The sequence below is a fragment of the Ruditapes philippinarum genome, unplaced genomic scaffold (genome assembly GCF_026571515.1).
Source record: "Ruditapes philippinarum isolate M1 unplaced genomic scaffold, ASM2657151v2 ctg18752_1_1_1_1, whole genome shotgun sequence".
In the NCBI taxonomy this organism is placed as follows: Eukaryota; Metazoa; Mollusca; class Bivalvia; order Venerida; family Veneridae; genus Ruditapes; species Ruditapes philippinarum.
The window spans coordinates 1-16,665 of NW_026852349.1; the positions used below are offsets into that span (position 1 = coordinate 1).

Below are 16,665 nucleotides of genomic sequence, written 5' to 3' on the forward strand. Positions count from 1 at the left end.
TAGAAACGCTTACCTACAACTTGACGGCTGTTTTTAGCAGACTTCACCCTTTGTATTGACTAAAATAAAAGATATATACATGTACATTTAATTACCATTAAATTACATTATATTAATATACCTTTTTTACTGTTCATATCAATATATCTTGAAAAAAAAAGAAGAAAAAACAAAAAAAACAATTGCAAATTCATTACAAAGTATGGACAGAATATAATGCTTTTTGGCAGTCAATCTTAAATCAGTATATATTAACTTTACTTTCATCATAAAAATAACCAACCAAACTAAGCATGGCAGATATTTATTTTCAAAATAAAAATGGTATCTTGTCAAGTGACACTTTTACATTATAGAATGAAGATTCATAAAAATATTTGGATAATACAAGTAGATACATTGGTACCATACATCAATGATACATCTTAGATATCCAAGATAAATAGTTAAGCAAAAGCATTACATTACAAATGAAGTTTGGAAATATATATAATAACTGAATACGTTTCATAGAAGTATATTTGATGAAAGGAAAATACCTCTGATTTGTCCTTATCCATAAATTTCTCAAACTTTTCACTCCAACTTTTAGGATCACTTTCTTCTCTACTGCTACTGCTACTGGCACTTCTTGGTACTGTAGAATTTGACTTCTTTTTCATAACCTTTGAGCCATTAGTCGGCCCGTTTGGTACTAGTGGCTGCGATAAATCGGTGGCCGAGCTATAGTGAAGCTCTGTTTTACCATTAATTGTGGAATCAATTTTCGTGAGTTTGGTTAATTTTCCGTGTCCTATATCTACATCTAGTTTTGCTCCTCTAAACCCCTCTTGTTTATTATGCCCGTGTTGAATGGAGTCTGGGAGATGATAGGTATCAACAAGTCTACTATTCTCACCACTACTTGGAACATTCGAGACTGGTTTCAAATTTTTCACATTGTTTATATATTCGGTACGTTCCGGTTTCTTAACCTCTCTTCTTTCGGTTTTACTTTTCGCAGGTTGAGCACTTATAGAGTTATCAGACCTCTCCGACTTAATGTTGTTACTTTGTTCTTTAGCCGAGGTGATTGGAGCTGATCTAATTTTAGAATCTTCACGATGAGAAGAAATGTTCGCGGGCTTTGCGCCATCTTGTGAATGAGCAAGGTGTACCAGATCATCATACTGGAAACAAGCAGTGATAATAGACACACAAACAATAGTGACAAACAAAGTGATGAGAAATGAAGCAGATTTCTATCAACTAAAACTTAAACCTGATAAATCCAGACAAATATACAAGATAAACCAGAAAACTATATATATGCAAGTATACATGTTACATTATCATTTATATTTTCATTCAAAGAAAGCCAGAAGATTTTCAAAGGGACTGTGACTGATATTACCTGTTTTTGTTTTTCGTCAATGTTAAGTTGAAGTTTGGCAGTGATTTCACCAATGTCCTCATCTGTCTGTTTAAGTTCTTGGTTCAATAACTTCTTTATGTAGTTCCTGTAAACAAAATTAAGAAGAAATTTTAAAAGTTGAAATTCTGTAGACATGCGTTAAATGTTGACCCTCCCTCCGCTAGCTGCCATGTTGTTTAACACTATGATTTTCAAACCTTCCTATATATACAAATATGGTATAGGTAAGAAACCCAATCCATAAGGTGTTTTTAATAAATCAAAATAATCTGAATCTTGGATCATTTATATACATATTTAAAAATCAGGAAGTTTTGAGTTAAGATTTGTTTTGCATAGAATCCACTTTTTGAAACATATTTGAAAAGATAACCCAATGAACTGTCCTTTAAAGTTTTCATGAGATGACTCCATGCTTAAGAAGGAGATGTTGTTTCTTGGAGAATGGACTGACAGACAATGCATAGTGAGTGATTACAATAGCCTACATTTTGTAAGAGCTTATCACACATATAGCTGGAAATTGACAATGTGACATGTCAATATCTTTATTTTAAACAAATTTACCTTACAATAACACTAATGTTAGTCTTAGCCTTAGCAACTGACAAAATAAGACTTGACAATATGATAAATTTCACATACCCTGCAGTAGGACTTAGGTTTGTGTTGGCAGCTGACAATGTGAGTGACTGGCGTAGATCTTTGATACTCTGTATTGCACTGTTGATTTCTTCTCCCCCGGCTTTTGCTGACTTCACCCGTGGTGGTCGGTGACTGTGTGGGTCCTGTACGTAGTCTGGGCCTTCCCTCTTTGTTTCCTCATCATCAGAATCGTGCATACCTAAACATAAATAGACAATGAAGTAAAACTAGGAAATGGAAAATATGAGGGTTTTTTTACAGGCTGAACATCTTTTCAAAACTGAACATATTATCACATTATAATTGTGTATTGATTACAAGGGGATAGAAATTTATAGCCCTTAATGCCGACTTTATGCAATTATAAGAACCTGAACATAAATTTGTATTATCTTTCATCATTCAATAAAAATATATAATTAGAACAAAGCATTGGCCAATTAATGAAAAGATTAAATCAACATTTTCACATGTGTATTAAAACATCAATGCCAAATATCAATAATAACAGGAAACAAGTGCTTGGTATATTACAGCTGACCATGTTAAAATATCCAATGACCAAACCTTGCTTGATCGAGGCTCATCTTTAGATTCATTGAATATTATTAAACATTATAATCATTATGAGCTTATTCTAAAACCACATCTTTATGTTCAATGAATATACAGTTTGCATCATGTTGAAAGTTGCCTGTAACCTTCAATGAATGTATATGCTATAGTTCTTCAAACAGCATCAGGTTTAAAGAGCATTCTTATTCAAAAATTGCTCTATTAAGTTTAATGACCATTTTTATTCTAAAATATGCAAAATTAAATTCCAGAAACATTACTTCAACAAAGGAGTTCACAAAGGGCCATAGTTCAATCAATACAAATTTCAAGTCAAAGTTATTGGCCTAGGACAGTTGAGCCAAGGATATAAAATTACTGACAATTAAATATGCATTTTTCCGAACATTTTTAAAACATCTTTTATCTTTCCTAGCATGACGACTGAAACAATTACGACCAGTATCAGGAGAATTATTTTTCAAAAATGTAAATAAAGACTAAACTGCATTGCATCTACTCTTCCTAATTATATAACACACAGATTATACATGTATATGACAAAAGCTATACCCACCCATTCGACTTTTTCTTCCACTGTGTTTATGACCTTTATGGTGACCTTGACCCTCCCTTCTAGAAGCCTCATCCACTAAATCTAAGAGCAGAGAAAACAAAGCTTGCGCTAAATTCAAGCAGTCATGTAATTTTTCAAGCCAACTGCAAAGTTTTACTTTAAAAAAAACATCCCTTGTCCCAAAACTACAGTACTACTTTGAACCATAAATTTCCTACCAAAAGCAATCAATCTAAGCCAAAAACATATAGACAAATAGAATTTTACAAAACAAATACACATTTCATTAAGTAGTCAATTCATATTCAGGTAAATAATCTTTTCTTTCAATTATTGATTCATTTTGACTTAAGAATAAAGATGGATACAAAAGCAATTATTTAAAAGCCATAACTACATAATACAATGTGTCAGAAAAAAAGGAAATATCACATATGATGCACTCCACATTTTACTTAAAACCCCAACTTTCTTGTTAGCAACTGCTTGCAGTTAAAAGTAATTATTATATACCCATACATTACTTAGATATACATGTATATCTGTTTATTACTTTATTTTATATATAGAATTAAAAATAAATCACCTAAATTCATTTAGATATTTGAGGTTACACATTGTGACAACACATTACATATAGAACAGCCATGTGTACAGTACAAGTTATACATATTATTATGTAAGAACCATTGTTACACATGGAAGCTCACTTCAGACTTGATTTACCTCCCTCTAAATATCCCTCAGGTATCCACTTGTAGCACCAATCCAACACTATATAGTGCATGTACATGTTACTTTATATTTTATCATTAAATTCTATATATCCAAAAGCAACTTATACTTATGCTAAAATCATATGACAGGGGTTTAATTATGTCTTGATTGCTGGTTAAAATCCCCCACAATATGTGAATATTCTTTGACTGATATACCTACCCATCTTAATTAAGTAATGGTACAGGTTCTTTGAAACATAATGAAACCCCTGTATATGCTTATAATCTAGGTATCTTTATTTAAAAGGAAGATTGCTGTTCAAAATCAAATCATTAAAAACTTAAAAGAACCAGATACTAAAATTACTGATTAAGTTATAATAATATATTTGCATAAATGCATGAATTCCTGCATATTTTCCCCACAAAGGCATGACTTAATAAAGGATAACAATATTGTGGAGAAGGGCTGCCTTCGTTTGCACTTATGTCCAATCAAAGTTTATAGTCATATACACCCCTAGACAGTATTTTTTTCATTCTTGCACAAATGATAAAAATTATGTAAATTTGGTATAATTATAAAATCACAATTAGCAGATATATAATGTTCTCCGTGTCAGGAATAATAAAATGTTTATAGAAGGTCTATAAAAAAATAATTATTATATTTTTTTGTAAAAAATTACCGATGTTGCATAATAATACAATAACAAACAGGTATTTCAAAAACACTCCATTTCTAAAACATGTGATAAATATATATAAAGATATACAATACAGTGATCTCGCTATTTCAAGTTTGTGAGAGGAGAAAACAGTGCCGTTCTAAAACAAAGTTTGAAGAAAATTGCACACCTGAGGTATCAAAAAAAATGCTTAAGTATTAACCTGCTAGACTATAAGTTATTAACCATTATGCCACCTGTATAAGGCAGATAAATTTGTACATTTTGATATTGAAATCCCATAAACATTTAATGGACTGTTCTAAACTGAATGCTGAGCAATTCAATTACATTCCATACCTGCAGTATATATTCTGTACATACTACATTTGATAATATAGTATGTATGAAATATATTCTGTAGGTAACCAACAATGATCTAATATAGTATGTACAGGTAACCAATGATGAGGGTTAATGTGCCAAACTTGATACAAAAACTTGAAACTTGATACAAAAATGTACAATGTGAATCGTTGATACTACTTATGGTAAACATGTGACCTATGTGTAGCATAAATAATCAAAATACCCTGTAAGTTAAGCGATAGCTTCCAGTCAATGACTTTATCTGAACCTCGGTCACTGAAAATGTCTACATCTAACAAAACAGAAAACTATTTGTATCATTTTATAAAGCAGATTTTTTTTTTAATTCATGTATAGGTAAAAGTTACAGAAGTGCTTTTGTATTCTAGAGAACACGACCTGGGAGAACCCAATGGGATTTTAGCTCACTTGGACAAAACCCCATTGGCTAATAACCCATTGCTAAATTTGGCAAGGAAGACAATAGCCCACTGCTAAATTTGGCAAGGAAGACAATAGCCCACTGCTAAATTTGGCAAGGACAATAGCCCACAGCCAAATTTGGCAAGGAGGAGAATAGCCCACAGCTAAATTTGGCAAGGAGGAGAATAGCCCACAGCTAAATTTGGCAAGGACAATAGCCCACAGCTAAATTTGGCAAGGAGGAGAATAGCCCACTGCTAAATATGGCAAGGAGGACAATAGCCCACTCCTGAATTTGGCAAGGAAGACAATAGCCCACTGCTAAATTTGGCAAGGAAGACAATAGCCCACTGCTAAATTTGGCAAGGACAATAGCCCACAGCCAAATTTGGCAAGGAGGAGAATAGGCCACAGCTAAATTTGGCAAGGAGGAGAATAGCCCACAGCTAAATTTGGCAAGGACAATAGCCCACAGCTAAATTTGGCAAGGAGGAGAATAGCCCACTGCTAAATATGGCAAGGAGGACAATAGCCCACTCCTGAATTTGGCAAGGCGGACACTAAACCACTAAGGAGGACAATAGCCCATAGCTAAATTTGGCAAGGACAATAGCCCACAGCTAAATTTCGCAAGGACAATTTTGCAGAAGAACAATAGTCAGCTGCTAAATTTGGCAGGGAGGACAACAGCCCATTGCTAATCAAAAAGGGTTTTTAAATCATATTTGAACTTTTTTCATGAAAAATACATTGAGTAATGTTTATGCATTTTTTTATAATAAAATCATCAAACAAATTTCAAATTAAGAACAAGAGCCATGTCAACATGGCCATCCCCCGCCGAATGTGTTTGCTCATTGGAAGAATGTATATGTAGTAGAACAGAATAATTCTACTTTAAGAGGTCTTTTGGTAATGAAAACTGATGGCTATAGTGATTACAGATTTGAAACCTATGTGAATACTGATGGCTGAAAATAACAAAGGGCAATAACTGAAAAATAATGCAGGGTAGGTTATCATTCTTGTGTGCTGCATCCCTCCTCAGTAAAATCTATCCACCTATGAAGTTTCAAGTTGATGCCTCAAATACTTTTTGAGAGAAAAATTGAATTGAAAAATTAAGTATGAATAATAACAAAGGGCAATAACTCAAAAATTATAAAAGGTAGAGTTATCATTCTTGTGCAGTGCACACCTCCTGAGTGAGATCTATGCACCTATGAAGTTTCATTTTGATATCTCAAAGGCTTTTGGAGTTATGCTCTGGACAAAAATTCATTTTGAAAAATAACAAAGGGCAATAACTCAAAAATAATGCAGGGTAGAGTTATCATTCTTATGCACTGCACTCCTCTTCAATGAGATCCATCCACCTTTGAAGTTTCAAGTTGATACCTCAAATACTTTTTGAGATAAGCTCTGGACAAAGTAGCATGAAAAAAAAACAAAGGGCTATAACTCAAAAATTGTATAGGGAAGAGTTATCATTCTTGCGCACAACATTCCTCCTCAATAAGATCTATCCACCTATGACATTTCATGTTGATATCTCAAACACTTTTTGAGTTATGCTCCACTCAGGTGAAAAATTAGGTATGAAAAATAACAAAGGGCAATAACTCAAAAATTATGAAAGGTAGAGTTATCATTCATGTGCACTGCACACCTCCTGAGTGAGATCTATGCACCTATGAAGTTTCATGTTAATATCTCATAGGCTTTTGGAGTTATGCTCTGGACAAAAATCAATTTTGAAAAATAACAAAGGGCAATAACTCAAAAATCATGCAAGGTAGAGTTATCGTTCTTGTGCACTGCACTCCTCCTCAATGAGGTCTATCCACATATTACATTCCTCCTCAATAAGATCTATCCACCTATGAAATTTCATGTTGATATCTCAAACACGTTTTGAGTTATGCTCCACTCAGGTGAAAAATTAGCCATGAAAAATAACAAAGGGCAATAACTCAAAAATTATCAAAGGTAGAGTTATCATTCATGTGCACTGCACACCTCCTGAGTGAGATCTATGCACCTATGAAGTTCCATGTTAATATCTCATAGGCTTTTGGAGTTATGCTCTGGACAAAAATCAATTTTGAAAAATAACAAAGGGCAATAACTCAAAAATCATGCAAGGTAGAGTTATCTCTCTTGTGCACTGCACTCCTCCTCAATGAGGTCTATCCACCTATGAAGTTTCAAGTTGATAACTCAAATACTTTTAGAGATATGCTCCGGACAAAAATGTCGGACGGAAGGTCAAACGGACGGACGGACGGAGACTATTTCTATATCCTCCGCCGAAAATTTTCGGCGGGGGATAACAAGTACATGTGTCTCTTTTTTAAGTTGAATCTAATTTGCCCTATATTTATTACTGAAACCCCCCCCCCCCCCCCCCCGCAAAAAAACACTTTTATTTTTTTAACAAAATATCTGGCAATATTTCTGCAGAGAAAAAAAGATTTTTTTTTTGTCAAGGTCCCTGTGACCTTGACCGTTAACCCAGTGACCTCAAAATCAATAGGGGTCACCTTATGGTCATGATCAACATCCATGCCAAATACGAAGACTGTGGGTCAAAGGAATCTTAAGTTAATGGGTGGACAAACTTTTTTAGTCAAGGCCCCTGTGACCTTGACCTTTGACCCAGTGACCTAAAAATCAATAGGGGTCATCTACTAATCATGACTAACCTCCATGCCAAATATGAGGACTGTGGGTCAAAGCAATCTTAAGTTATTGGGCAGATAAACTTTTTGAAGTCAAAGTCCCTGTGACCTTGACCTTTGATCCAGTGACCTCAAAATCAATAGGGGTCATCTACTAATCATGACTAACCTCCATGCCAAATATGAAGACTGTAGGTCACCACAGTCAAAGGAATCTTAAGTTATTGGGCAGACAAGCTTTTTATAGTCAAGGCCCCTGTGACCTTGACCTTTGACCTGGTGACCTTAAAGTCAATAGGGGTCATCTACTAATCATGACTAACCTCCATGCCAAATATGAAGACTGTGGGTCAAAGGAATATTAGGTTATTGGGCGGACAAGCTTTTTGAAGTCAAGGCCCCTGTGACTTTGACCTTTGACCTGGTGACCTCAAAGTCAATAGGGGTCATCTACTTATCATGACTAACCTCCATGCCAAATATGAAGACTGTGGGTCAAAGGAATCTTAAGTAATTGGGCGGACAAGCTTTTTGAAGTCAAAGCCCCCTGTGACCTTTACCTTTGACCTGGTGACCTCAAAGTCGATAGGGGTCATCTACTAATCATGACTAACCTTAATGCCAAATATGAAGACTGTGGGTCAAAGCAATCTTAAGTTATTGGGCGGACAAGCTTTTTGAAGTCAAGGTCCCTGTGACCTTTGACCTGGTGACCTCAAAATCAATAGGGGTCATCTACTTATCATGACTAACCTCCATGCCAAATATGAAGACTGTGGGTCAAAGGAATCTTAAGTTATTGGTCGGACAAGAAAAAACCGCCGGACAGCCTGACGGACAAGCTGATTCCAGTATACCCCCCTTACAACTTTGTTGTGCGGGGGTATAAAAATTACTTGCTAACAAAACAATATTAAAAGGAATCTACTGAGGTTTTTTGCTCATGAAGGGAAATAATTTTTTGTAATAATCTTGAGATTAAATTTGATGTAGGTCTAGACTAAAAACTTGTGTGCAGAATTTTAATATTCTTATTGTGAAAAATGACCCATAATTGAGAAGTGCTGCAATGACTTTCACTAAAATTGGGCTATTAAGAACAGCACAGAAATGTAGGATTTTCTATTTATTTTTATGTGTATATCTCAGATATCTTTTGCATATCTTTTTTGTTTTAAGTGCTAAGCTAATCTATGAAATTTTGTTTTTGTTTTCCTTTTGTTTTTAGACTTTTGACCTCAGTGGAGTTTCTTCACCATATTAAGTTCCTATACATGTACAATAAAAGTCTTTCTAGCACCAGTTAATCACATGTTTCCCCACATCTTCAGCAATATTTTCATAGCAATGAAAAAAAAACAGTAAAATAATTTAACAATATAATAACATAAATATGCTTTATATCAAACTTACAAGACTAGCAGATAATTACCAGTAATCTCATGCAAACAAAACAACCTAGCACCAATGAAAAACATACAACTCTGATCAACTTGCTTTTCATACATGCTCGAAAGTTTGACATTATTTCATTAATGTTATTGAACCTTAAAAATTTAAGGCAAAGAAAATTTTACCTTTTTCTTTTGTTTCCTCATCTTTTACTGAATCATCAGGTGTCTTCCCATCTTTATCTATATTCATTTGTGAGATCTTGAATGTGTCGTAGTTCACAAATGTAGCCGATGGTATCTGGGCACGTAGACGACTTGATAAACCACCTGTACAGATATAAATTTGAATAGTTGATTAAATTTATCCACCAAATTATAATATTAAAGACTCAAATGAAGAATTACAAAACTGACAAATTGTGAGATCGAGTATGTTTGATAAATTTTTTTTCTTTTAAATCCTTGACAATTAATTACACATTATGCGCCTATCAAATTGGTAACCCCAAAAAACTACTAAGAGGATTCTGACTTTTTAAAATCCCTGGACATTTAAATAGTAAAATATCCATTGAATACCTAAAGAGCATTAATTTTGACTTTAGCATATACATGTATCTTGATATTAAGTTGCCAAAAATGAAAAAAAGAAAAGTCCACAATAAGTAGTGTGGTGACTTAAGATTTAGTAAACACTTGACTCATTTAACATTAAGTTTTAGTTTTTTAGACACTAATGCAGTGATAAGTTTTAATTTAGATGGTTGTAAATAACTTAATTATATAATGATAAATCATCAGATACAGGGTACAATAAATGATGGGAACAAAAAAATCACCTAGTTTTTCATCTTGTCTGGAAGCACTTTTCTCCTGCAAATATAAAATCATAAGTGTTAAAATTAAACCACAATACATAATCAATGTAGAGAAACAAACGAAATTTATCACTTTTATTTTGTGCTGTTGAGATGCACACAAACAATAAACATTGTACATTTTTACTTTCCAACATAAAGTTTCATCAAATAGCACAAACATGAAAATAAGAATACCAAAATTTATTCTTATTCTTACAGATAAATCCTTAAATATATTAACCCTTAACCTGCTGAAACCAGGTGAAAAGTCTTTGCCACCATCATAGAACCAGATGCATCTGTGTAGTCTGACCAGGCTCTATACTGTTGGTATAAATAGCTTGTTTTTTTAGTAAATTAAAATTGGTTTCCCTTAAACTTAGAATGAACTGTCCTAAATTCAAAGCTGTGCAAATCCATTACAAAAACTCAGCAGACTCAGGGTTAATACTAGTAACCAGGGACAAGTTAAAAGTTGTGACTTACCGGTCTCCGCACCTGCAACTGTTGTTGTTGTAGTAATTCTTGCCGTTTCTGAGCCTCGGAAACTTCGAGGATGTGGTGACGACTTGAGCGGCGCTCAGTCTGACTCGCGCTCGAACTCAGCACCCCTGATCCCATCAGCTCCTCCATGTTCATCTCTGAAATATATCAGTGTCACCATGATGCCAGGTACCAGATTCATCTTTAATTATTGTTTTTTGATACATGTATAAAGTTAGGAACCTGATGTTACTTAATTTAAACATGCAGACTGTTAAAGACAATTACGGCAAACAAGAAAGAGAGAGAAAAAACAAAACAGAGTCAAAAGTAAAATTATGTAAACATTGAGAAAATTTCCCTGAAAAGTAAAGAAGTTAGGTAAATGAACAGCTTAAAAGATTGTTAAATTATCATGAACATATAATTACATAAATGATAAGGAAATATCTGCACAAGATCAAACATGAAAACTAAACATTTCCTCCACCATCTCACCAAGCTTAAAACACTCTCACTCTTAAACTACTGTGAAAAAATGTATGTATTACGTATATATTATAAAAAGAAACAATGTCTTATATGTAAATGTGGTAAATAACCTGAAATGAAACGCTGAAAAAAGCAGAAAATTACAGGCACACGTGTCTCTGATCACACAAAGCTTGTGTTGTTAACTGAACTGCACTCTTGCCAAGAAAAATGGTTCAGCTTATGAGTATTTTACTTATTTAACTATACTTATAATTATTTTCACTTCTTTTTTCTTTTTCTTTTTTTATCTTTCTCTCTTTACTATATGTATGCTATACATATTATAGTATTTTAATCCATACTTATTATTCACATTACTTGATATATATGTGTTTGTTTTTATCTTTATGCAAAATAATGACAAAGAAAAAAAAACTTTCAAACACCAGCAGCAAACTTGTTCAAAATACAGTAACAAAGATTTACAGAAAAGCAAAAATAAAACAGTGTGTCATATGACCATTTAAGCCTTAAGTCACATGACCAAAGCTTTCAGTCACATGTTCAATTAAGCATTAAGTCACATGACCAAAGCTTTCAGTCACATGTTTATTTGAGCTTGTAGTCACATGACCAAAGTTTTCAGTCACATGTTCTTTAAAGCCTTATGTCACATGACCAAAGCTTTCAGTCACATGTTCAAATAAGCCTAAAGTCACATGACCAAAGCCTTCAGTCACATGTTCATTTAAGCCTTAAGTTACATGACCAAAGCTACAAGTCACATGTGTAAGCCATTGTACATAAACTCACCATTATCAGCAACCCATGTATACCCAGCTACAATAGTATCATACTATACTTTATCATTATTGTTAATAATAACTGACACTTTACTACTTACTAAACAAAACCTCTAACCATCATAATATTTCAAAAACATCTTTTCAGTCAATAAAAATGCAACCCCCTCCCAAACAAACGAGAAATGAAACATATAATAATTATCATGACAATTTTGCCATTCAAAGGCAATAACTCTTACAAAATTGTAAATAAATTTGCAAAAGTATATCAATTATTTCTTTATTGAAAATTAAATTCAAGAAACAAACCAGAAGATACTTCAAATAATTGATATAAAATGATTTGATTAGAAATTTTGTTTAGCACATATTTTTGATACAACCTAGACTAGCTAGATATGAATATAAGCAAGGTAATCTTCCCTGAGCTTTCCATTTGGTTCATACCGCACCATTTTATTATTCAATGTGAATGTGGAAAGGTATTTTACTTTTCAAGAGCTAAATGATAAGGCATCAGGACAATAACCTTTAAACTACAAGAATATGTTATAATTTTTTTTCATTTAAACCTTTACGCTTCTAAATTAAAGCAAATGGACTTAGGTCTTTATTGGCTGGGACAGTATGATTCATCTATCTTACAAAAATTGTAAATATTAATTTCATAATTAAAATATATTCATTGCTGATTGTTGAATAAATTTCTTAGTTGTAAAATAATTACACAAACTACTTTAATTGTAATAGAAAACTAGCACCATTTACTTTGTGAAACTATGACAAAACCATAAGGGAAAACTAGAAAAATGTCTATAGGACACATATGCTCCTGCCATACTACACATGTATATCAGTTAACTGTGACTTAGGTGTTGCAGGTGACACACCCTATGACCATGGTGAAGATCTGTTTTGACAATCCATTACAGAAGATAAAAGAGTTAAACCAAAGATAAAGGCAGACCTTTGACTTCCATCTGCTAGCTTGACCTTGAATATGCAAACATGGATTTTGCAAATTACCCAACTGTGGTATGAATGTGATTGTGCCAAATATTTTGTCAAACCATCAAGGAATGACAAGAGTTTTAAGCTGTACATATTAATTTCACCATTGACTGCCACCATCTTTAAACTTTAAAACTTTCAAGGTGGAGATTTGGGTCTTGCACACAATACAGTCTTCTTTCTCTTCCTTGAATCCCATCATGCATGCAGAGGTTATTGACTGGTCACAAACGCAAGCTGCACTCAGTCTATATGACAAAACACATAGTTCAATCTTTTTCTCTGACTAGGGATTAAGGACTATCATGCAACTCATTGTCTGCATATAATATTTAAGTCTACCAATCCATTTTGAATTTGAATCATGCATGCCAATGATATGGACTGGCATGAAATCCAACTCCAATCCTTTGCTGTGACCTTGACTTTTCAACTTGGGTGTCAGTCTTCCACCTGACACATCCTCTATTTATAGTGATCATGTTTAACCAATTTATTTTGAAATCATGCATGTAGTAGACATGGACTGGACACAAGAGAAATGACTTTTTGCGCACACAACACACAATCATGTGAACAAGGTAAACACTATATGCCTTTGCCCTTTGGTGGCAAGGTCATAAAAAACATTGCCCCTTTTAAAGGTCAAGATAAAAATTCTAAAGTCAGGAAAATACTGTTAAGCTACCTCTATAGGATTAAATATAATGGTAAATAATAGTCCTCACTCTAGCTTTTGGTCATCTTTAAAAAGTTGTGATTCTCTGAACTGTGGCCCATTTTGCTTTGCTGTTCTCGAACAAAACCTAGTTTGCAAGTGATTAACATATACAGACAAACATTGATGACTCCAATTCAGGGTCTTGAATAAAGGCGGCAAATAAATGCTTAACCTGCTTAAACAAATACTGATCAATCTTTGACCCCAGCAGAGCACAAATGTTTGCATCTCAATTTTTTGTACTTTCAAATTGAAATAAGTGGACTGTTCCAAATTTGAAGCTGGGCAAATCCATTATGTGACATACAGGATGGGATGAAAATAAATTGTTCTAGAAACGGGAATCTTGGGACTATTAACATTAAATTATAACAAACAATAAATTATTTTGGAATTTCATATGAAATGCAATTACTAAGAAGATTAGTTTCGTAATACATTTTGTAAAGTTGAAAAAAGGGGGGAAAATGGATATGATATTATTGTATACTAATAATGTGATAAAACTGCTTTAAGCTATGCCGTGCAATATAATGTAAAAATGTTTTTATATCTAAAACAAATACCTCGCCAGACAACAGTATGGTTTTCTCCAATCATAGGAGAAACTCCTGACAAATAAAATTATAGATATAATAGAATAACATTATTTATTAAATCCTCAATTAAGGATAAAACTTTTATCCAAGAAAAACAAGACATATCACTAAATGCGAAGGGTTCTCCCTGAAAGTGCTCTTATGTCGATATACTATAATTAAAATATGTAAAAAAAAGTAAAAATTATATTTCTATCATAATTGACCTTGACAACGGTGACAAAAATCAGAGGACTACACAAGATATGTTTCTACAAAATATGAAAGGATGTTAATTTATAAAGACTGCATAAGCAATAATAATAAAAAAAAAAAAATAAGCACATGTGTCCTTGACCCAAGTGACCTTTCACTTCAACCCAAATTTTGAAGACCAGGTATTGAAGATCAAGGTATTTACCCATCAAATATTGTTTGTCAATAAAAAGGTTGTATGAACACTGGTGACCTTAACCCCAGTGCTCCTGATTTCCAACCAAATGTAGAGGACCACATAGGATATATTCCTACCAAATATGAAATTGATCTGTCAAAAATAAAGACTGTATAAGCAAAAGTGTAAAAATCTAGTTTTAGCACTGATTACCTTGACCTTGACCAAAGTGAACCCAAGTACTACCCAAACTTGGAAGATCACCTAGGGTATCTACTTAGCTAATATGGAAGACATCAGTCAATAATTAAAGGTTGTATAAGTGAAAGTGTAACTAGAAATGTGTCCATAGGACACGGATGCCCCCACACGCCACTGTTCTGTCAATCTTATGATTTTAGGTCAAATATTTTTTGGACTACATGTGCCACAAGTTGAAAACTAAAAATCAACAAAGGGCCATAATTCTGTTAAATTTGGTCACAGCAAAAATTCCTTCCTTTACTACCATCTACACAATAAGGTTGTTCATCCCTGGAAGTTTAAGCAAAATCTGCCATCCGGTTTAAGAGGAGTTGCGTTCACAAAATTTCTACATAGTATATAGTGATAAAATCAACAAAGGGCCATAATTCTGTTAAATATGGTCGCAGCAAAAATTCCTTCCTTTACTACCATCTTCACATAAAGGTTGTTCATCCCTGGAAGTTTAAGCAAAATCTGCCATCCGGTTTAAGAGGAGTTGCGTTCACAAAATTTCTACATAGTATATAGTGAAAAAATCAACAAAGGGCCATAATTCTGTTAAATTTGGTTGCAGCAAAAATTTCTTCCTTTACTACCATCTACACATTAAGGTTGTTCATCCCTGGAAGTTTAAGCAAAATCTGCCATCCGGTTTAAGAGGAGTTGCGTTCACAAAATTTCTACATAGTATATAGTGAAAAAATCAACAAAGGGCCATAATTCTGTTAAATTTGGTCGCAGCAAAAATTCCTTCCTATACTACCATCTACACATTAAGGTCTTTCATCCCTGGAAGTTTAAGCAAAATCTGCCATCCGGTTTAAGAGGAGTTGCGTTCACAAGATTTCGGGACGTACGGACAGACGGACGGACTGACGTACGGACACTCGGACGGACAAGTGCAACGCTATATGCTCCCACTCTGTGGGGGCATAAAAATCTAATTTTAGCACTGGTTACATTGACCTTGACTAAAGTGAACCCAAGTACTACCCAAACTTGGAAGATCACCCAGAGTATCTACTTAGCTAATATGAAAGACATATCAGTCAATAATTAAAGGTTGTATATTAAGTGAAAGTGTAAAAATGTAGTTTTTGCACTGCTGACCTTGACCTTGTCCAAAGTGACCACAAACTCCATCCAAAGTACAGAGTAGAGGCTCACCAAAGGTACATTCCTACTTAATATGACAGCTATCCACATCTAATAAATGAAGTTGCTAGAAAAAATGTGGGAACAGCGCAATGGAACAACCAAAAGACAAAGTGGAGTCCAAAAAACAGGAACATTGTTGGATGCTCCTCGACAATGTAGTTTTGAAGAATTCAATTCAGGGGCTGTTGAGAATAAACCAGGCAAAATATTACAACTGAAACAATGTTATGGGGCATAATTTTGTGAAGAATCACTGAACCAGAACAGGCTTCTATGGTCACCTCTTATTTGTGAATTTGCTAGGAAATTTGAATGAATTCCAGGCTGTGGTTGCTTCAGAATAGGCTAATATGAGGCATTATTATTTGTTAAAAAACCTCCTTTTGGTAGTGAACCTTCCTCTGAATTCCAATGAATCCAGTCTGGTAATTGCTGAGAAATAGTTAGGACAAAAGATACAGTGAAACAATGGTTTAAAGGGACATAACT

At 33.8% G+C, this 16,665-nt stretch overlaps 1 protein-coding gene across 1 annotated transcript; it reads right to left on the reverse strand.

The window, feature by feature from the left end:
- Positions 1–13: 13 nt before the first annotated feature.
- On the reverse strand, positions 14–10,946 carry LOC132757732 (uncharacterized; the record flags this gene model as incomplete). The annotated part of the gene is given in 9 exon segments (XM_060749117.1): positions 14–59; positions 540–1,169; positions 1,394–1,499; positions 2,060–2,258; positions 3,192–3,272; positions 3,918–3,965; positions 9,629–9,772; positions 10,285–10,318; positions 10,792–10,946. Coding segments are annotated over 9 exon segments (1,443 nt in total), but the record flags the coding sequence as incomplete, so codon positions are not given.
- Between the last annotated feature and the right edge of the window lie 5,719 nt (positions 10,947–16,665).